Source organism: Octopus bimaculoides, chromosome 12, assembly GCF_046866305.1.
Source record: "Octopus bimaculoides isolate indiv1 chromosome 12, ASM4686630v1, whole genome shotgun sequence".
NCBI lineage: Eukaryota > Metazoa > Mollusca > Cephalopoda > Octopoda > Octopodidae > Octopus > Octopus bimaculoides.
Genome location: NC_142939.1, coordinates 62,395,388 through 62,417,738, shown reverse-complemented (window position 1 = coordinate 62,417,738; position 22,351 = coordinate 62,395,388). Strand labels below are relative to the sequence as shown.

At 36.2% G+C, this 22,351-nt stretch overlaps 2 protein-coding genes across 6 annotated transcripts; one reads left to right on the top strand and one right to left on the bottom strand.

Moving 5' to 3' along the window:
- Positions 1 to 1,784: 1,784 nt before the first annotated feature.
- On the bottom strand, positions 1,785 to 15,759 carry LOC106873228 (perilipin-3). The gene is made up of 10 exons (XM_014920499.3): positions 15,602 to 15,759; positions 10,958 to 11,204; positions 9,406 to 9,488; positions 8,000 to 8,056; positions 7,210 to 7,465; positions 5,897 to 6,051; positions 4,879 to 5,013; positions 3,453 to 3,614; positions 2,996 to 3,106; positions 1,785 to 2,642 (listed from the first exon to the last, which is right to left on the bottom strand). The coding sequence occupies exons 2-10, from the start codon at positions 11,178 to 11,180 to the stop codon at positions 2,550 to 2,552; spliced, it is 1,275 nt and encodes a 424-aa protein (XP_014775985.2). The 5' UTR covers positions 11,181 to 11,204; positions 15,602 to 15,759; the 3' UTR covers positions 1,785 to 2,549.
- A 3,319-nt stretch (positions 15,760 to 19,078) lies between these two features.
- On the top strand, positions 19,079 to 22,156 carry LOC149133114 (immediate early response 3-interacting protein 1-like). 5 transcript variants are annotated; one of them, XR_016243872.1, is made up of 3 exons: positions 19,079 to 19,230; positions 20,111 to 20,209; positions 20,864 to 22,156. XR_016243872.1 is itself a non-coding variant. In XM_089361184.1 (3 exons), exons 1-3 carry the CDS (start codon positions 19,883 to 19,885, stop codon positions 20,917 to 20,919), a joined length of 180 nt encoding a protein of 59 aa, XP_089217310.1. In that variant the 5' UTR covers positions 19,689 to 19,882; the 3' UTR covers positions 20,920 to 22,156. The 5 variants fall into 5 exon arrangements, 1 of the variants encoding a protein (XP_089217310.1); XR_016243873.1 differs by having other exon boundaries at positions 19,095 to 19,226; XR_016243874.1 differs by lacking the exon at positions 19,079 to 19,230 and adding an exon at positions 19,297 to 19,579.
- The last annotated feature ends 195 nt before the right edge of the window (positions 22,157 to 22,351 follow it).

The following is a 22,351-nucleotide window of genomic DNA, read 5'->3' as shown; positions in this document are numbered from 1 at the left end:
TTCCCCCTCCCCTGTTACTGCAGGGGAGAAAACTCAGTGACCCGATGCCCTTACAGTGTACTACAGGCTAATAACAGGCAGTCATGGCCGTGTGGTTACTGTTAGCTTTGTAACCAGATGATTTCAAGCTCTATCTCACTGCATAACACTGAGAAAGCATCTTCTACAATGGCTTTTGACCAAACAATGCCTTGTGAGTAGAATTAGAAATTATAGAAGGTGGACACATTGTATGCGTTGGCCTATTCTCTGTCTTTGCAAAAACTGATCAGATCACTTTGTAGCTTGTACTTTTGAAAGGAAGTGGAATATAAAAATCCTTTAACTTGGAAAATAAGTGACAGGAAGAGCATCTGGCTGTAGAAATGCCTCGCTAAGCATTCATTCAACCCAAGCTTGCATAGAAAAACAGACCTAGTACAAAATGCCCTATAAGGATTCTTTGCGATTTCTCAATGTGCTGGAAATAGCAACCAAATCTCACCTTATCCGTTAAAAGTGTGCATGTTTGATGGGTGAATGGTCAACATCAGCTTGCAGGTTGTGGCCGCAAAGCTTTTGATTAGTGTCCGCTGGATCAGAGTGGACTTGGTGCTAAACTTAAAATACTTAGTATTTAAGACCCTCTTTTTTCATTACTCCAAGACAAGACTTCTATATTTCTTCCTCATCACTAGTCCTGGTTTTGGGCTTTAGTTCTTATTCATTTGGTTAGCTTAACACTATTTTATTTTGTTATTTTTACTCTGTGGGTCATACTGGGGAACTGCTTTCAAGGGTTTTGGTTAATTCTATTTAGCTTTTCACACACCCTGCTCCTTACATCATTTAGAACAGTACTTAAGACTAAATATTTCCCCTTTGGTGTAGACGGTACATAACTCAGACTAAATATTGATTTCAAGTTTTGACAAGGCCAGCAATTAATGGGAGGGTGTATGTCGATTACATCATCTCCCAGTGTTCAACTGGTCCTTATTTGATTGATCCCAGAAAGATCAAAGGCATAATCAACATCAGAATTTGAACTCAAAATAAAGACAGATGAAATGCCACTAACCATGTCAACAATTGGCACCTTACTCGGGCTAAATATTTTCAAATTTTAGTATAAAGCCAGTAAGGGGGAGGAGTGATAAGTCGATTACATCAACATATGTTCAACTGGTGCTCTGACCCTGAAAGAGCGAAAAGGAAAATTTGGCCTCAATGGAATTTGAATTTCTAGTGTAAAGATATACAAATTGTCACTAAACATTTTACCCAGCCTAATATTCAGGCAGCTTGCTGCTTTACACAGGGCTAAATACTTCAAGGTATTTTTGTTCATGCTCTGATTCACCAACCATTTCTACTTCTAGAGTTTTTGTCCACTTTGTTTCATTCGCAAGGCTTTGGTCTATCCAAAGTCAATGTTGCAATAGCATGCCTAGGCTTCTAAGCATGTACAATCTTTGTACGCAAATGGTTCATTAATAGTTTGCCTCCAGTCTCTCAGGCTGGTCATTGTATTGTAGACTGGGGAAATTATTGTACCTCTTGGAAACAAGTGAAGGTTTAGTGAGAGGAAGAGAGAGGTCTAGCTGAAGAAAGTATGCCCCATTGAATTATCAATCATGGAAAAAGACATCAATAAAGCCAAGACACATTCAACTTAGCAATTGCCTGCTTGTGAATTGTAATCTGTAGAGATTTGTACAATCAGATTTAACTAAAAAATGCCAAAATTAGAAAATAAAATCATTTTGCAGAACAGTTTGTAAGAACAGGATATAAAAAAGAAATTGTTTAAGCAGTAATACATTTTTATTATAAAAATTATTCGAATGTTACAAAAAAATAACTGAAGAAATACAATAACAAAACACTTTTTATTTGTATAAAATGATAGCAGTGTTAGTTATAACTTCCATTTTATTAAGTATAATCTCAATTGTTCATGAAAGAGTATAATTCGGTAGAAGAAAGACTAAAACTACAGGGTAATTAACAAATCCTTTTAGCATTATAAATTGGTTCTCAACTGGAGTCAATGAAGTTTCTTATTGAAAGTTTCATCTTCCAATCCCTCCCAACTCCTCACCATTGCTGTCAGTCAACTACCGGAGCTACATTCATTACACTCCATCCCCTTAGACCACAATGACTGGCATGGCTCTGGGATTCCAGGATAGCAAGTCTACTTAATCTGCTGTTCATATAGTCAAATACTTGTATCACCATGATCATTTGGACTAAGGATGTCCAGACAAACAGAACTATCATTAGAGCAGGTTTTTTTATGTTTTTTTTAGGACAACGACCATTATCTTTTGACGAGATTAATTAATTATTAAATATATAAACAATTCTAAGAATTTTATATCGCATTTAACTGGTAAAAAAAGAGACATGTTAATTACCCTGTAGAATAGGTTATGACAAAAAGTTTAAACAATATAACATTGAGAAAAAGGCTACAGGGTCAACATTTTTTCCCCAATTCCATTTCTACCATTTTCACATCTGCCACAGACAAAAATAAAAGAAAATGGATTTTATTAATTTGTTTATTTTGTAGACGATTCTTCAGTTTTTGTTTCTTCAGGGGATGAAGGATTTGCAGGTGTCATCTCGATTTCTTCAGATTTTGGAAGTGATGTCTAGATAAAAGAAAAAAAAAATGTAATTGTGTTTAATTTCGAATTCATTAAAAAATTAAGGTTTACCATGAAAATTACAGCCCCCATTGGCACGAAAAGAACAATGAGCTCAGTCCGGCACTGTCACTTGTTCCAATTTCAAATTTTTCATTTGTTTAACCCTTTTGATACCAACCATTCTGCAATCTCACCCCAATTCTAGAAAACAAATTTCCTATTTAAAAGTGACCTAAAAATCTTCCAAAATTTCCTGTTATGTGCCAGATAACAGCTTAATGATTTTCAAAATTAATTGAAACAAAGACAGCATATTTCAACAAATATGGTAACAGAAGGGTCAAGAGTTTACTTACTATGTAAGATAAAGGTGTTTTTAGTAAAGTCTGGAATATTTGTTGTAAACCAAGAAGGGACTCTGTTGTTTTGTGAAATAGTGTTGAAGAAATATCTTTGATAGATTCAGTCTGAAACAGTACAATAAAATAAAATCAGAAGTTATTTCAATTTCAGAAAATTGCACAAAATGTAATTGGCACTACTAGTTATGACAAAGTGTACCCAATTGATTTGATCAAACAGAACAGCCTGCTCGTGAAATTAACATGCAAGTGGCTGAGCACTCCACAGACATGCAATTCAGTAAGACACAATGTGACCAGGCTGGCCCTTTAAAATACAAGCATTACTCATTTTTGCCAGTTGAGTGGACTGGAGTAAATGGTCTTGCTCAAGGACAAGACACCACCAGGTATCAAACTCAGACATGAACTATAACAATAATGCAAATATCAAATTGGTGAAAGAACTTACATTCTGTATCGTTGTATAGAGGTTCTGACTGTATTGTTGAGATTCTTTCACGAGTTGCTTCACAACATCCGGAGCTTCTGGTAAGTTGGACGAAATAAGATGAATGGTTTCTTGTGCTTGCTTTGCAACATGGCGAGCTAAAGTAATGGCTATTTCATTGTTCTGCAAAGCAAAAGAAAAATAAAACCCAAGAGGTTAGAGTGTCATCCTATCTTTTACAGTTTCAATCTTTGGACAGTGGCCATACTGGGGCACCGTGTTGAAGGATTTAGTCAAGCCTTGTACTTATTCTATAGGTTTCTTTCTACCAGACTATAAGTTATGTGGACATAAACACACTAACACTTGTTCTCAAGTGACGTGAGGGGAACCAAAAATATGTGTTCATTTACCACTAGTACTAAGCTGCAGTGGTTCTAAAGTCACAGGCTTGTCTCTTCAACAACAACATGGAGAAAAGACTTGCATGCATAGGTGACTACATCTTCCACAAAAATGCTTGCCCAGGCCTGTGACATGTTCAACCCTAACTCATACAGGTACCAGATTAATTTAAAAACTGTCCGAGCCCATGGAGTATCATAAGTTTGTACAAAGTCACTTGTTAATATTTGGAACAAAGGTCTTGAACAATGTGGACAATAGTGTTAGCCTTCTATGGGACAAAACTAAATATTAAAGTAGCTCCAGCTTTGTATTCTATTTGAATAACAGAAAAAAAAAGAAAATCATTATGATTGATTACTTTCGACAAATTCCCTATCAAACTAATTTTTTTTATTATTACAACAATACTCTAATGAGTCAAGATATAGGTGTCTGAAAATGTAGGAATATGTTAGCAGTTTAAATGCAATAAGTTGAGGTTAGACATACATCCTTCAAGTCATTCTCAAACTATGGAAAGAATGGTTCCCACAGTTTGACTAAGATAAACTATCTGGTTTGTGTGAACCTAACTAATTTTTAATCAATAATACCTAATCAACCCTAATCCCTGAAGCACAGCTAGCTCTTCTGTCTGAAAGTTACATAACATATGTATTCCAGTGAATTGAAAGCAGTAAACTTGTCAAATGTACACAACTTCTAATACAAGTTCCCGTCTACAAAATCTTCTCACAAGATCAACACTGGGCTACAGTTGAAGACACTTGCCTAAGATTCTACAGTGGGATTGAACTTGGAACCATGTGAGTGAGAAGTAAGCTAAGCACAGTCATACCTGCCAGTTTTCCAAAAAGAGAAAACATCTTGCTCAGGCCTGCACATGTGCAGATGAATAATTATCCTAGACAGCTGCCCCTATTTCTTAAGGACCTTAAGTGAAAAAGATTTGAAATTGGCACAAAAAAATAAAGGCATGACATATAATCAACTTTATAACTTGAGTATTATTTTCCTATTAAATATAAAAAATGCTTACAGTTTTTTCATCAAAGGATTTTCCTGCATATGGGTCTTCTTCACTCATGACATCCTTCCATGTTGCCATAACTTTTTCCTTAACATTTTGGATCCTTTCTTTAGAAGAACCAATATTCTGTTGCAATGTCTCGATCTGCAAATCAATTTAAAATGTCTGATAACTTCTGCAAACAACTTTAAACTATTTTCTAACAAGGAAAAACTGCCCATTTCAATTAACTTTCAAAAGAATACGATAGGGGTTTAATAAAAACTATTTTGTACAATAAATTATGCAGTTAAAAAGAAAGTATCATTTAATTTTATCAGTTGAAATCAAAACTAAAATGGCAGTGCCAAGCAGGTAAATAATATCAGACCAATGTCTTTGACTAGATGTTATTGAAACTAACCAAATGCTTTATATGACTACTTTAAATCTTAATTGAGTGGGTTGGTATCAAGACATGTTAAATACGGTACTAAATTTCACCCTCAACGAATTAACTACACCTTTTATACATCTTCCATTATTACAAGGCTTCAGACTTATATTCCAGAAGAAAGTGTTATGTTCATACTACTGTGAGAATTATTCACAATCTAGGAGGAACCACGATAAAAAACAGTTGTGTGCCTAGGGCATACATCCACAATATTCATTCATTCTTGGACAAAAGACCAATTCTGCAAGAATTTACATTTGCAACCCAGACTTTATTCTGGACAAATAATTTCAGGATTCCAGTCCTACTAACTGTATGTGGAGTAGATCTTTAGGGATTGCTGTGATAATGCATTGTCTGATGCTGTTTATCTTGTACACATTTTACAGCTTCCTCTTTGAGTTAAGCAGCAGCTTTATATCATTTTTCTCCAAGGAAACACCAACAAATATAAAATTGCATGGAGTGAAGAAATTTTCCCTGAGCCACTTTGAACCATGAAACAAGTGGAATATTTGGGCCAGATACAGCCAGTTTAAATGCTAGAAACGAATATTACTAATGAAATTAACCATAAGGTGAAATACTTACAAGAGTATAAGATGCAATTAATTTGTTTAGGGCTTCTTTGGAACGAGCCTGTGCAGTTTCCAATTCTTTCATTGCTTTTGCATAGACACGTTTCTTGAGCTTCTGAGAAATGTTGCCAACACGAGCTAAGGAGGCTTCTTTAGAGGCTTCCAGTTCTGGAGACACAAAGAACCATCAGATAAGTAATGAAATTAGAGCAGTGGAAAAAAACAGAACAAACAAGTGGGAAAATTAAAAGTCTTGACTGTGTTTAAGTCAAAGTTTCCAGCCCCTGGAGATTGAAAACAATTTCAGACAGAGACCTAAGGAATTTCTTACAGCAACTGTGTTGCCAAGGAAACAAATTTCTTTAAATGTTTTGAGAGAAAACAAGCATATCTTTCCATCGATGTCAGTTTTAACATGCACTTTTCAATGTCTGCATAGGCCAGATGAAACTTAAGGCAGATTTTATTTGGTCAGCTCTCACCTGTTTCCAAGTCCTGTGTTGTACATGGTCTGAGATTTGGTTCTACTGCATGGCACCTTCAGCAAGTGTCTTCTATTATAGCCCCAAGTTAACCAAAACCTGGTGAGTAGATTTGGTAGATGGAAGCTGAAAGAAGCCAGTGGCATGTTAGTGTGTGCAGGTGTCACCTTGTCTTGACATTGTTGTTATACAGCTGGTAGCATTTATCTTCCATGAAGACAGTATCTAACCATAGGAAAATATTACCTTGCTTGGAAACAGGTGGGGATTGGCAAGACAGACATCTTGCCAAAGAAAATCTACTTTAATAAACACCTGACCCATACAAGCATGGAAAAGTGAATGTTAAAACAATGAGGACATTTTACTGCTATATCTAGGGGTTAAACAAAAGCTTTACAAGGATCTCACCAAGGGACCTTCCTCCAACCCACATTTCATCACTTAACACCAAGCCAAAACAGACAATGGAGCCCAATGTGGCTCCTAACCTCACCAGCCCCAGTCAAACCATCCAGCTCATGCCAGGATGGAAAATAATTGGACAATAAATTGAGGAAAGGTCTCTAGAGACATGGTGCAAGACAAGAGAAATCAACCATGGACAAGACACCAGTCTAGTTCAGTGACATGGCCAAGTGATCTGGTACCCATTCTTGAAGTCGTTTCACCAGATTCCATAGTATTTAACATGGCTTTAACTGACACAGCTATGATTAAGTGTATGTTAAGTAATATAATAATGAGCAGATGGAGGAGAAACCCTTAATTTTAATTAAATGAACTCAAGATCTTCACTTTTGTACAGTTTGCATAATTTAATAATTTGTTTTTTTATGGTTACCTTTGCCTGGTTCCTCAGAATCGTCAGCAGCAGGCAGATATTTATCAAGAGCATCTTCAGAATAGGTTAAATAAACTTCCACCTGATGCAACAGTTGCTGACCATAATCAGTTTGAAGCAGCCACTGCAGCTGGCTGTAAGTGTAGTTGGAAGCACGAAGCACCTGTTTCATGCCATAATCCTTGCTGTTTTCCAAAGAACTGAAATACTTGATGTTGTCCACAGTTGTGTCCCCAAATTGTTTCACAGTATTGACCTTTAAAATAATCAAATTTAAAGATTAAAAAACTAAAATAAAAATAAAAAATTTTTAGCTATATTTTATTTTTATCATCAAATGGTTTCCATTCATATATTCAGGCTAAATTTTACATGGTGTTTGGAACAAAATTTTATATTTTCATAGAAAATTTTAGACCATTTTAACCCTTTAGCATTTAAACCAGCCAAAATATTGTTTTATGTTCAAACTAGAAAGATTTGACCTCTCACACCTACTCTACAATGTCATTCGAAAAACAAATAATCACATTGAATTCCTAAAGCCACAAGATAATTCACAATAAATTCAAACCATTGTAAATAAATCAAGCATCACATTTCACAGAGTAGACTGAATGCTAAAGGCTTAAAACAAAGAGTTTTTGTAGGCAGCAGGTATTGTCTCAGGTATCAACCAATACGAGAAGGGTTATTAACAATATAAATTTAACAGATGTTTAGCCAATACTATAAATAAGAAAAATTCTACTATTAAGAGTTATGGAAGATTTGGCTAAACTGACTTTACCTTATCAACTGCAGGCTGCACTAGAGTGGAGCACATCTCTTTGCTGTCAGTGACAATCTGTTAAAAATAATATAACATAATAGCATTATATATAATAAACAGTTTCTCTCACATCTGCTAAAAGTTTCATTAAAACAAAATTATTGAAAAAAAATTCTTACACTGGTTTCAGTCACTCATCTGTGACCATGCTGGCCACTACCTTTTCAAGGGTTTAATCAATCACAAACCCTGAATTTAGCTAAATCTGATATTTTATTGATTTCCATTTGTGGAAGTGTCAAATTGTGGGACAAACACATTGGTTTTTAATATGCAGACATGGCTGCATGGTAAGAGGCAAGTTTGATCCCACTATGTGAAACCTCGGGCAAGTAGCTTCCATAATAGCCTCAGACCATACACAAAGCCTCAGACCATACACAAAGCCTCAGACCATACACAAAGCCTCAGACCATACACAAACTGAAAAAAACCATCACACACATACAATCACTACATGTGTACATGTCTTTATCATTGCTGTGACGTTGCATAATAGTTGTCATAAGAGCAGTGTCAGTCAGTTTTATTCTGCAAGAGCATGCCTGGCCATGGGAAAATATTACCCTGCATGGAAACGGGTGAGGCTTGGTGACAGGAAGGGCATCCAGCCATAGAAAAATCGGCTTCAGTAAAGTGTGATCCATGCAAGCTCAGAAAAGTGGATGTTAAAATGATAAAAGTGAAACTACAGTCCACATATACACAGACTCCACAGTTTCTGTTCTACCTAAATTCAATCATCTAAGGCACTGTTCACCCTAATGCATGCTATTATAGAAGCCAATAGTTCAAAGTGACATGCAATAGGATCGAACCTGAAACTGTGGCAGAGCAAGCTCCTTCAGCTCACAGCAATACTCATGCATAATATTCAGTTAGCTAAATAATAAAAGCTAACAGCCAGAAAAAAACTAAAGGAATGGAACGAAAAATTGGAACCATTAAATGATCCCAGTCGAAGGGCCAAACCCATTCAAAATATTCCAATCCACATGCCCCCCCCCCCCCCCAAGCAAAAGAAGAAAAGAAAAAAAGAGAAGTGCCCTTCCTGTCACCAAGCCTCACCCGTTCCCAAGTAAAGCAATATCTCCCCATGGCCAGGCATTCTCTTGCAGAATAGAAGAACTGACTGACACTGCTTTCTTACGACAACCATCATGCAACGCCACAGCAACGACAAAGACACACACACACATGCAGCGATTGCATGTGGGTGGCAGTTTTTCAGTTTCTGAATATACTCAGAGAAAAAAAAAGAAAGAAAAGAGAAAAAAAAGGGAAGAGAGGTGACCACACACACACACAAAAGAGACACTCATGTTAATGTTAGCTTTTTATCATTTACACAATGATCAACTTACTTGCTGAGGAGTCTTTTTGATAGCAGGACACTTCTCCTCCAGTTTATCAAGTTGGTTGCATGCAAAGTTATCAGCAGCATTGACTGAAAGAACAAAAATCTGTATTAAAATTGTGCAGAGGTTAACCTTTTAGCATTCAGATTATTTTGCCAAATGTGTTGCTTATTTACACTGTTTTGAATTAATCATACATTATGTGAGCTTCAAAATTTTGATGGTGTTACTGTATATATTTTTAGAATGACATTGGCGAATAGGTGAGAATCCAGATCAGGTAGGTTTGAACAGAATAAATGAGCTGGATATGGCCAGTCTAAATCCCAACAGGTTAGGGCACAGGAATCTTCATTTGAAGTCAGTCTTCAATGCAAGAATGGACTGGACAGTTTAGCAGGAGCCAATGGATCACAGGACTGTTGTGCCCTAAAGGCTGCCTTGGCATGGCTTCTAGAGCTGGATCCCTTCCTGATACCAATAGAAACAAAAAAATATTTAGACCAACTGTTCTTTGGTGAAAGTGAATCCCCGACTGATACTTATCCTGTCTCTTTTACCAAACTGCTAGGTTACATGGACAAACACAACAGCAGCAGTAGCCAGCAATGGTGGCGGACAAACAGACATTATATACATATATCACTCATGACAAGCTTCTTTCAGTTTCCACTTACAAAGCTTCGGTTGGACCAGAGCTATGATAGAAGTCATTCGTCCGATACACTGTACAACAAGACTGAACCTGGAAACAAAAAGCGACCCTCTTAACCACACAGCTGTTACATACATAAACCATTGTTGACAAGTCATCTGATAATCCTTTGAGATAACAGCACCCAGCTTGAAAAGAATAAGAGTTATTAACAGGAAGAGAATGCAGCTTAAAAACAGCCGAATATGTATTTAAAAAACAAAAAAAAAATTCCACTGACAAGGTTTTGTTCAGCCCTGGGCTATAGAAGACACTTGCCCAAGGTGTCCACACAGTGGGACTAAGCCTAAAACCATAGAGCCTAGAGGCAACCTTAATCACATAACCTTGCAAGTACATAAAACAATTAGAAATCACACAGAACCTCACATACCTTACATTAGAGCAATGTTTCCCAACATATGTCCACCCACCCCCAGGCCCCACTGGTAGTTGGAAAAAAAAAACAACTTTAGCTTTAATATTCTACCAATTATTTAATACAAAATAAACTACCAATAACTTTGTACCAAGTATGAAAAAAGTACGTTATTGACAACCATTTTCACAATTCCATATACCACTATAAAAAAATTTGAGTCCCAGTCCTAGCACCACCACAATTTTCCCAGGCCCCGAAGACATATTCCTTCATATAGTACCTACTTTTAAACCATTTCATTGAAAGTCACGTTTTTGTTTAGTACACAGTGTAATGCTTATGTAAAGAAACCAGTGACTCTCAGTCAAGCTTCCTAACATAGAAGGTATGAGGATTCACCATAAAGCATTAAATTATTCCTTGTTCAATTTACCATATTACTATATAATTTTCATAGTTAATAATATAAAATACAAACTTACTCTGAGTTTGATATTTATCCAGAACTGGTTGAGCAGTATTCAGAACAGTTTTTGCTCCACTTTCAGCTTTATCAAAGGCATACTTCACCAATGTGTTGTACTCCTTGGCTTTGTTATAATAAACAGATAGTTGAGTCCATGTACTTTCAATGACTGGGATTGATGAAACACGCTTCATGAACTGAGCTGGTGTCTCTTCACTGGTGCTTTGCTCGTGTTCCATGTTAGATCTTTGCTGATTAAAGTCCTACAATAAATAAAATAAATGTTTAAAAAAATCAAGTTATATAAAAAAAAAACAAAAAAAAACTAAAAGGTCAAGATTAACCATCAACGATTGAAGTGTATATGGAACACCTGTATAGCCCTGGAAGGTTATTTAATCCTCAGACAATTAACTTTCACTTTCTAAAGGATTTAACTTTTGTTTAATAACAATGATTACATCTTTTTCTGTGTATTGTGTAATTGCGTGTAAATGTGTTTAGTAAATGTTAGTATGGGAATAGGAGGCATAACTTTGTAATACCTGTGTGCGTGTGTGATGGAAAGGGAACGCTTGCTTCACAAACGAACTATGTCGCAGCTAGATTACAGCAAAATGATAATGATACTTCACACACTATAACCTCAGCGACGTGAACGACAAATAATGATCGTTAAAATAAGAGACATTAATAAAAACTGTCAGAAGTGTAGGGAGAAACCCATCATTATCTCTTGCTGACACAGTGTGTCCTTTCTTAAACGGTAAATACTAACTAGTAAAAGTATCTCAAAATCACCGGCGCAAGCGTGGCTGTGTTGTTAACAAGTTCGCTTCCTCACCATTTAGAAGCGTGTTCAGTCCCACACTGTGATACCTAAGATAAGTGTCTACTGCAGTAAACTCAGGCCAACCAGAGTGTTGCGAACGGATGTGTGGGTTCGCACATGCATGCGTTCTTCCGACTTGCGGCCGAACCTTCGAGCACGCATCAAACTGATTGATAACAGTTGGACACTGTCCTGTCTTCTCCCACGCGATGTCCTTGGTCATCGTCGACAATGCCGGACGTACCAATATAATAAATATATGTGCGTATATAAAAGAAAGAATATAACACACCACATCGTCCAGTCCTACTGTGTGGCACCCTAGGCAAGTGTCTTCTGCTATAGCCTCAGACCAACAAAAGCCTCGTGTGTGAATTTGGTAGATGGAAACTGAATGAAACCCTGTGTGTGTGTGTGTGTGTGTGTGTGTGTGTGTGTGTGTGTGTGTGTGTGTGTGTGTGTGTGTGTGTGTGTGTGTGTGTGTGTGTGTGTGTGTGTGTGGTCACCACCGCTTGACAACCAGTGTTGGAAGGTTTACATCCCCATAACTTAGCAGATCGGCAATGGGATCGATAGAATAAGGACAAGGCTTTACAAAAAAAAGCACTGGGGGGCCGATTCATTCGACTAAAATTGAATTTAATGCCCCAGCATGGGCACAGTCTAATGACAAGATAACAAAATAAGTTTCTTTTAGAGATTATAGTTACATATAATTTAGATTTTTTATTTTTTTTATTTCGAATAAGAAAAATTAAAACTGATCTGGGAAAGACTTCCGCCTATCCCCCTCCATTTTCTCCAATTTTTTACAAATCATAATCTCCGTATTTTTCCACATATTTTGAAAAAATATTCTGAAAAAGTAAAAAAAGATGAAAGAAAAGGGGGTTGGGGTGGGGTAATTTAAAAATGCCGATTTTCGCCAATTTTTCTTTTGGCAGATTCGTATTCCCTGTAGCTGAAAAGGCGGGTTTTGTGTCGAAAAAAAAGTTTTAAAAAGGGTGGTTTGGGGGCGGGGCAGACGTCTCGCCCTGATCTGTTTAAAAGAAAAAAGTAAAGATTGTCAAAATATGGAGAATATATTAACGACAGTCTGAATACTTTGTAGTTCGACTACAGTGAGATTTCATGTCAAAACATGACCTTTTAAAACCACTCCGAGTGAGCCTTGTTTCTATGTAGTTCCCACAGTCGATCCTACTCGCACAGACCACCTCCTCCAAATTTTGTCACATTTTATTTAAAAAGAAAAAAAAAAGAGCGAGAAAAGGAAAAATTATAAACATACAGGCGCAGGAGTGGCTGTGTGCTAAGTAGCTTGCTTACCAACCACATGATTACGGGTTCATTCCCACTGCGTGGCACCTTGGGTAAATGTCTACTATTATAGCCTTGTGAGTGGATTTGGTAGACGGAAACTGAAAGAAGCCCGTCGTGTGTGTGCATATTCTCAACAGGCAGACAACCGATGCTAGTAACAGTTTATCGGATCCCTTTTCCGAACCGCTAAGTACTAGGCTTACAAAGAATAAGTCCAGGCGTCGATTTGCTCAACTAAAAGGTGGTGCTCCAGCAATCACATGACAGAAACAAGTAAAAGAATACAGGAGCGGAAATCATTTAGAGTGCCAACACACTTTACTCGGTTTTTATGGATTTGTAATTTCAATTTGTAATTACGGATTGAGCAAAAAAAAAAAAAAATCAAGGGTTGGTGGGGGATTTTGAGAACCACTGGCTCAGTCGAAGAACTACCCTCTATCGGACAAGCAGTAGGAGGGAGGGACAGACGCGCATACAAGACAATAAAGAAATATTGAAACAATTTTGAAACAACGGGTTAGAAAATAAATTCCTGGTTTTACAGTAGAATTTTCGTCACTGTCTTGGACCGGATTTTGATGAATTCATTTTATTTTCTGGATAATTCGACACTATAAGATTCCCTAAAGTCTCAATAAACACGAAACAGAATGAATTGGTTAACTTTCATAAGTTTTATTAAAAGACGCCGTCGATATATCTTATTGAAATTAGAATTCACAGCCTACTGGAACCACCTTCAAAAGTAAAACAGTTGATCCTACCGGTTTACTTTTTCTCTTCATTACGCGAACGAGACGGCAAACGGATTCTAAAACAACTTTCAATGTGGTAGTTGCATTATAATTGTCCCCCCCACCACCACCACCACTCCCCAACAAAAAAATAAAATAAAGCATACGCACTATATTCGTTCTTCACTCATTTATTACCGTTCTCATTTTAACTGATGTCCATTGTCCGGAAACCTTTCGTCACACATCTGTGACCTTTTCAGCGACACTTTTCGTCCTCGTGTACGCTCCTGCTAAGCGGAGCAGGAGCATACACAATGACGGAAAGTGTAACTGAAGAGGTCACAGATGTGTGACGAAAGCTTTCCGGACAAAGGAACAGTAATAAACGAGTGAAGAATGAATATATAGTGCGTGTGTTTATTTGAAAAAAAAAAAAAAAAATGACCGTCCCGAAATATAACTAATTCTTTCTGTAATAAAGGACGAGTACATCGACCCCAGTGCTTAATTGCTAGTCATTTCATCGACCCCAAAGTTAGTTGTCCACGGCGTAAAGTCTGATGAAATAAGCCTCAGCATCAAATAGTTATGAGGATGATTAAAGCGCGCGACTACTGCTAAAATTCGGCATGGCTGTCGAAATTACAAGGCTAGTGTTTTAAAGCTGTAAAAAGTTGGGGGCGCCAGCCTTTTTTTTTTCTTTTTTTTCCCCCCTCTCCAAATCAAAAATAAAATAACTTATATTTCAACTTCCTACACTTTACGTAAGAGCTGTCACGCTAAAAAAAGAAAAGTGATCATTATTAAAGATTTAAAGTTCGTAGAATGAGTAAGTTTAACTTTGTCTTTGATGTGCAAGCTGAAGTTTCGCGTATTTTGTAAACTATCTGGGAGGTGTGTCTTCGTAACTTTGAGTATATTATTTATATGGGAGAATATAGAATTAGAACAAATTTCCCACCTCCCGAATGATGAAGTTGATAGAAATAAAAAAAAAAAAAAATAAAAAAAACATCTCGTGTGAAGGAAGGAAAAATCGAACGTAGTAAGTTGAGGGCAGAACTTAAGTTTCGTCAACAAAACCTAGAGTTGAAATTACAGGCTGTTAAACATTTCTTTTAATATTAAAACTAATGTTGGCGGAGGTGAATAAGTACACCACCCGTTTTCGGATTAACAAACAACCCTAAACACCGGTGTGCAGATCCTTTACTTTCGCCCGAATGTTAATATTTTTTATTACATATAGAATCAAATATCTAAAAAAAACGATAAGATAACAGAAACGGTAGGGCAGAGGCAAAATATTTAACGGTGTTTAGAGCAGTTCAATCCATACCATCCAGGGAGTTGAGTAATTAAATGTAAGCAATAATATAAATAGATTAAATAAACAGGAGACTTAATGCCAAACTTATATTTTTTTTTAAATCGTATTTATAAAAATATACACCTATATATTCATCTATATATTTGTTAAAACTTTAGTATAAACAGGATTTTTTAAAAGTCAGCTTCTTTTAATGCCTACTGCATTAAATATTGCCGAAGAGTAACAAAACAACTAATTATTAACAAGAGCTTCATTAATGTTAAACTTGTTACGAAAAGAAAAAACTTTCCAACTGTTAATGAAATTTACAAAGTTTTGTTGGCAAAACTTTTAAGTTTACCAAGTTATTAATGTAACACTCACTAAGCATTGTAAAGAGACATAAAATATAGAAGAAATAAAAGCTGTTCTTGTCAAACATAATAAACTTACTGTAAACAATGAAGTTCAATAGCCGGGTAAAGGTCTTCTTAGTGAGACAACACCTTCTCTGTAGTCTGACTTATTACGCTATGGAACTGAAGAACTGTCGACGGTTCTTTTATACTACAGTTGCCTCCTTTTGAGTTTATTGACTGTTTCTGACGTCACTCCTCTGTTCTTAATTTTTGACAATTCGAGAAGCAAGGTCAAAACAGGGGACGATCGCGTGGAATATGCGTCATTTTAATAAAATTCCTCCGTTGGTTTGATCAAGTTAGAGAGATTATAAATTTGTTAAGAGCAGTTTCGTTCTAGTTTGAAGTGGTTGTGGTACAAAGTTTATGATAACAGGACAAAGACAGACTTGATAGGAAATACGATCGATTAAAAGGGTGAGCAGACTAGATAAATGAAATAGATAGACAAACAAGAAACATAAGGTTCTAATGTAGAGACACGAAGCCTCAGATTTGGGAAGAATACAGTCGAGAACACTGTATTTCTTTATTTTCCTAATACAAAGATAAATAGTGGGGACAAACAAGGACAGACAAGAACATATATATGAGTCAGTCAAGCTTTTACGGATGATTCAATACAAATGAGTTTATACAATTCAGATGATATGAAGTAAAATAATCTAATATAATATAGGTTAAAAAAATTTTATGTCTCTTTCGGGTTTTGGGTTAGTGCACTAACTCGCCGGTTGATTTCTTTTTGGTAATTCTGTTCTTCTATGCTCGGACCGGCCGTGTTAGCACGGCTCCTTGCATACTCATCTTTCGTACCATTTCCTTCCATCTTTTCGCGAACACTCTTTGCGGCAGGTTCCTCCCCTCCAGACGAATCTTGAAAACAAGATGAGAGGTGAAGTAATTCACCAGCCCTCGTCTGGAGATGAACTGCCCTGTCGCAATCCCTTCCATTCGCATCTTCCATACCGTTTCTTTCAATGTGGTTACTACGCAGAGAAATGCTGCCTTCTTTTCTTTGGAGAAAGAAGAAGGCGTTGCAATCTTTATCGTGGACTCAGTCGAGAGTCGTACTCCTTCCGTATCCGACATCAGCTGTTCGGCATAGGTTATCAAATCCCTCAGTTCCTCACAGTGTACGAAGGCATGCGTCACCGTTTCACTGGCAGGCCCGCACCTCGGACACGTGGGGGAGGTGTCATAACCATGCCTTGACAACCTTTCCCGAACCGGTAAAGCCGATCGGTAGCACAGCCAAGTCAAGGATTTCTGGTAGTTATCCAGAAACCTCGACCCGAAGGTCCTCCCGAACAGGTTGGCTAGCTGCCTCTTATCGAAGCCCAGAGTCTTCCCCAGGACATCATGGTAGTCAGGTACAGGGTATAAAACTGGCGTAGCAGAGCAACCCTTGCATTTTCTGTGCACTCCCAGCCCCTACCCAGTCTTATACAGCAGACCCAAAAGCACTGCTCACATTAAAGTGTTGCCTGGGGCTGACTGACTCCTTGCCCCACTCCCAACTACACTGCTGATATGTAAACAACTTCTGGCCTTAGGTGCGACATTGATTGTCAAAATGCATGTAGTAAGACACTTTATCTTTTCTAGAGGCTAGTAGGAGGAAGGTGTCTTTAAATTGGAAACCAGAATTGAATGTTGGCAACAGAGTAAACTCTGCTGAAAGTAGCTAAGAATCAACTGATGGTATTAAACTAGGCAACAAAATGTGCAAAGAGCTGGAATAGACACTGCAAAAAATTTCATCTGATGGTCTCACAACTCTGTCAATCTATCATTTTTGACTGATATTTTATAACTGCAAGAAGTTGAAAAGCTAAGTTGATCTCAAGGGGAATTAGAACTCAAGATGCAGAGGTTTGGAACAAATGCAAAACTATGCTTTATACTTGGTACTTTGCCATTTTGCTTTTGGTATTGAAAGCCAAGTAGGAGTGGAATATTATCATATCTAGAGACAAACACATTTAATATTTTCATCTATGGCATGACCGTGTGGTTAAGAGGTTTGCTTGGTGACCACAAGATTTCAGGTTCAGTCTCACTGCATGGCACCTTGGTAAAGTGTCTCCTATTATAGCTTCAAACCAAAGTTATGTTGTGTGCATATGTATTTATATATATAATGAAAGAAAGGGCATCTTTCTTTCATTATATATATTGAATTAGAATAGATGTTCATCAAAATGTTGTATGAACAGTAAATAAGAAATAAATATTATGATTTGTAAAATAGTTTCATTTTTTAAGAATTTTAAGCATTCAAAGTATGAGTTCATTGTACTGGGACAAACTTATGAAATGCGTTGTGGAATGAAAAATGTATGTACTATCATCGTAAAATTTGAACTGCTACAAATACGTAGTGGAAAAAAAAATTATCTACTCTCATGGAGAAAGTGTAACTGTATGTATATGTATTTGGACTGGCTCTTGTGCGGGTGGCACATAAAATACACCATTTGAGCGTGGCCGTTGCCAGTACTGCCTGACTGGCCTTCATAGGATTTTCGAGCGAGATCATTGCCAGTGCCCCTGGACTGGCTCTTGTGCAGGTGGCACATAAAATACACCATTTTGAGCGTGGCCGTTGCCAGTACCGCCTGACTGGCCTTCGTGCGGGTGACACGTAAAAGCACCCACTACACTCTCTGAGTGGTTAGCGTTAAGAAGGGCATCCAGCTGTAGAAACTCTGCCAAATCAAATTGGAGGCTGGTGTTGCCATCCGGTTTCACCAGTCCTCAGCCAAATCGTCCAACCCATGCTAGCATGGAAAGCGGACGTTAAACGATGATGATATATATTATATATATAATATATTATATATATATATTGTATATATATATATATATATATATATATATATATATATATATATATATATATATATATATATATATATATAATCTACATATTATTATATATATATACATATATATATATTATATCATCATCATCGTTTAACGTCAGCTTTCCATGCTAGCATGGGTTGGACGATTTGGCTGAGGACTGGTGAACCAGGTGGTTACACCAGGCTCCAATCTGATTTGGCAGAGTTTCTACAGCTGGATGCCCTTCCTAACGCCAACCACTCCGAGAGTGTAGTGGGTGCTTTTACGTGCCACCTGCACGGGTGCCAGTTCAGCGGCACTGGCAACGATATATATATAATCTATCTCTATATATATAGTTAATAAAAAAAAAACATATATCAGAAAGAAGCACACTCTAAAAAATAGAGTAGTAATTATTACAACAAAATTTTCTGGAGACTCGGAGAGGCCTAACGACAAACGGAGAGATTAAATTATATACTAATGGAAGTGGCTGTTGCAAGATCTGCATCGCGATCAGAACCAAAAGTCTTAAGGACTATATAAGAAACCTGGCGCATTAAACAGACGTAAAGAAGTGTTTTCTAAATGTACCCACTTCAAGCGTTACTTACGTTTGCACGTTAGGCCTCTCCGAGTCTATAAAAGTTATTTTCCTTCTTCTGATTAAGGGGGAATAACCCGTTCTCATTAACGTTTTTTCGGATTCCTCTTGTTCTGAGCGTTTCCTCACGTCTGCGACGAAGATACTTTAAAATTTTGTATTTATATAGAGTCTGACAAGCTGTCCACAAGTCTTTGGCTTTGTGGGTGCGAAACCTTGGATAACTCTATTTAAAATTTTGTTGTAATATATATGTATATATTTATTTAGATATATATATATACCCTTATAGGGCTTTATTTTGCTGGAAATTAATACATTTGTATTGAAATATATTTCATTTATAACTTCTTCACTGTTCTCAGTTCTGTTAACGGCTGGAAGTTCGGGCGAGTATACTTGGCATTGATGTGGCAACATTTGAAATAATGTCTAGGTCAATGCAGCTGATGAAGACTGATCAGATTTACGTTGTGAAACGTATTTGAAGGGTCTGAAACCGGTCCTGCATTATCCGATTCTGGGTTGTCCATTTATCGAATGTTCTTCCTACAGGTAAGACAAATTTTTCATGTGTGTTGCACACACGCATTTTTGCCAGTATACACGCAGTGAAGCTATACAATAGCGTCGTAATTATATCGATTGCTATTTTCCAGTTAATATTGGTGCCTTGTTGTACCACTCTTCTGAATTTATATATATATATATATATCACCAAATTAGATTCTATGTATAGAATCGCTTAACTCTTTACTGTCTATGCCAGTCTCCTTTGCCTTACATCTCACTGTTAATAACATAAGAGAGTATTCAAATTGAACAAGAGTTAAATGAAACTTGAAATTATATCATTAGATGCTGAGCTGTAAAGCTATACATGGTAAGGAGTAAAGGGAGATAACTAGATATCACGATATTTTGTCTGATTTCTTAGTCATTACATGTTTTTCATTTCTAACATCATTGGCAGAAGAAGGTGTAGTTGATTGATTTTACCACAGTTCTTTACTGATATCGTATTTTATCAAGGCTATCTCACATAAGATATTGATAACATCTTGTCTTGGCTGTTTCGTCTTTCAGTTGGTTGGGGTACAGCAGAACAAAGAGGTTTCGGTGAACAACCAGGCATAAAAGCGCAACTAATTAACCTTGTGAGAGCAATACGAACAGTGATGAAAAGTAAGTGTTACTTTCAGTTTTTCTTCTCCATTATTATTTTTATTATAACTATTTATAATTATAATGTTGATGAATGAAAGAAATTCTTGGAATTAAAATTACTCTCGTTATTTTTAATTCTTTAAAATCTGGTACTTACTCTACCTCTAAGTTACAGGGAAATAAACAAACCAAAACTGGTTATCAAATGGTGATGATGGACAAACAAAAAGACACACAAGTATACAAACTCTCATGCACACATACACACACACACACACACACACAGACACACACGTGCACATTAGGGTTTCCACACAGTATCCGTCTAACAAATGCACTCATAAGTCATTGTTTGGTCCAGGTCTATAGTTGAACACACTTGCCTCAGATACTGTGCAATGGGACTGAACCCAAAACCATACTGTTGCTAAGTGAGCTTCTTAACCAACCACCACCACAATCATAGAGCCATGCCTGCTAAAAATGCATTTGGCTGTTTTATTTATTTATTTTTTTTCCCTCTCCAAATTTGAAATTAAAGCATTTTGAAAGGAAATATTGAAATTAAAATTACTTTTAAACTGTTTTCTGTAACAGAACAGATTTTTTTTCTCAAAAATTTATTTTTCAGTTTATCATCAATGGTTTTATATTCTTACTTTTCTTTTTCAGTTCCACTGATTGGCTTAAATATACTCACAATCGTTGTTAAGTTACTATTCGGTTAAGGACTCTTTAACCTGTGGCAAGTTCATTCAGCTTTATCATGCAGAAGGAAACAAACACTACAGCTTCTTCAAAGACCATTGCATTCAACAACAGCTGCATCAGTAACGGTAAAGCAATGAAGAACTATCTACTAACTTCTCGTTGACATCCTATATAAAATTAAAATTTCTTCAGTCGTAGAAGTGATACATATATAACTATATATATATATATATATATATATATATATATATATATACACACACTTATATATATGTATATTTTCCACTGCATGGTGCTTCAATGTTTTACTGTTTCTGTTAACAATCATAATGTGTAAGGGCCATTTTATTGTGTTGCAATAAGATTATTAGTGTATATTAATTTTTTTTTAATTCTGTGTTTTTTACAAAAATGCATTGCATTATTTTCATTTCCAAAGAACACATAAAGAAAAATACCAAACAATAATGTTAATTTTTTTTTTAAATTCTTAATTTTTTTTTTTTTTTTGTACTCTCTCTCCAGAAACTTTCATAAAATATATTCTTATGGCTTATCCACTAACAACGAAATTATTTGTTATTTTCAGCAATATTTACTGATAAAATTATTATTTTGGATTTGAATTTTTATATATTTTCCAAAATATTTACTTATTAACTAGTTTGTTATCTCTGCATCCCTGCATGCATACATATAATGGCTTCACTTTTAAGTTAAGTTAAAACTATTTGTCTTCAAACTTCCTGAAATGACCTCCTTCTGTTGCGCTCTGGTCTCTTTCTGCCACAGCTTCTGCTCTTCTAAACTTGAAGCAATACCAACTATGTGTGCTCACCTCTCTCTGTCCTTCTTATATCTATCATTGATTTAATCATCAAACCCTTTACTAAATAGACAGTGGCTAATTCATGCCCCAGGTCTCTCTGAAACATTCTTCTTGCAATGGTCTCCCTTCCAACTAGTTTAATGAAATTGAACATCACCAAACTAAAGGTGTCTTAAAAAGGTTAGGGGCACAGCACTACATGCTTCCTCCAGACACCATATAAACAGACTAAAGGCATTAAATTCTTTGAATAATTTAGTCTCTTTTGGGTGGTAAGAGATAAGTTGTTAGTGGTAGAAAAAAAAAACAACATTCAGCCATAAAAACAATTTGTCTAAAAACTAAAAGGTGAAACATGATGTTTCCAAGGTAAAAATAATGGATGTAAAATAAATCTGTTCATATTAAATAAGACTCTTATAATTCATTGATTTTCTAATTATTGCATTTTTTTTTTTCTTTGAGTTTCTTTTATTTTGCTTTTTTGCAATTCTCAATCTTTTGTCAAGGTCTTTTGTTGATCATATCAACCCTAACAAGTATGTCCTTAACTCTGCTACTTATCTCAATAATATACATGTTCACTCAGCTGGTAAAATGACTGCAAATACATTACTTAT

Excerpts from the sequence above, each read along its gene's own strand:
- LOC106873228 (XM_014920499.3), bottom strand. The coding sequence starts at position 11,180 with ATGGAACACGAGCAAAGCACCAGTGAAGAGACACCAGCTCAGTTCATG. Across the intron at positions 6,052-7,209 it reads TTCTGAGGAACCAGGCAAAG|AACTGGAAGCCTCTAAAGAA; the intron begins GTAACCATAAAA and ends TTGTGTCTCCAG. Across the intron at positions 3,615-4,878 it reads AATCCTTTGATGAAAAAACT|AACAATGAAATAGCCATTAC; the intron begins GTAAGCATTTTT and ends TTTGCTTTGCAG.
- LOC149133114 (XM_089361184.1), top strand. The coding sequence starts at position 19,883 with ATGCTGAGCTGTAAAGCTATACATG. Across the intron at positions 19,908-20,110 it reads GAGCTGTAAAGCTATACATG|TTGGTTGGGGTACAGCAGAA; the intron begins GTAAGGAGTAAA and ends TTCGTCTTTCAG. Across the intron at positions 20,210-20,863 it reads AATACGAACAGTGATGAAAA|TTCCACTGATTGGCTTAAAT; the intron begins GTAAGTGTTACT and ends TTTCTTTTTCAG.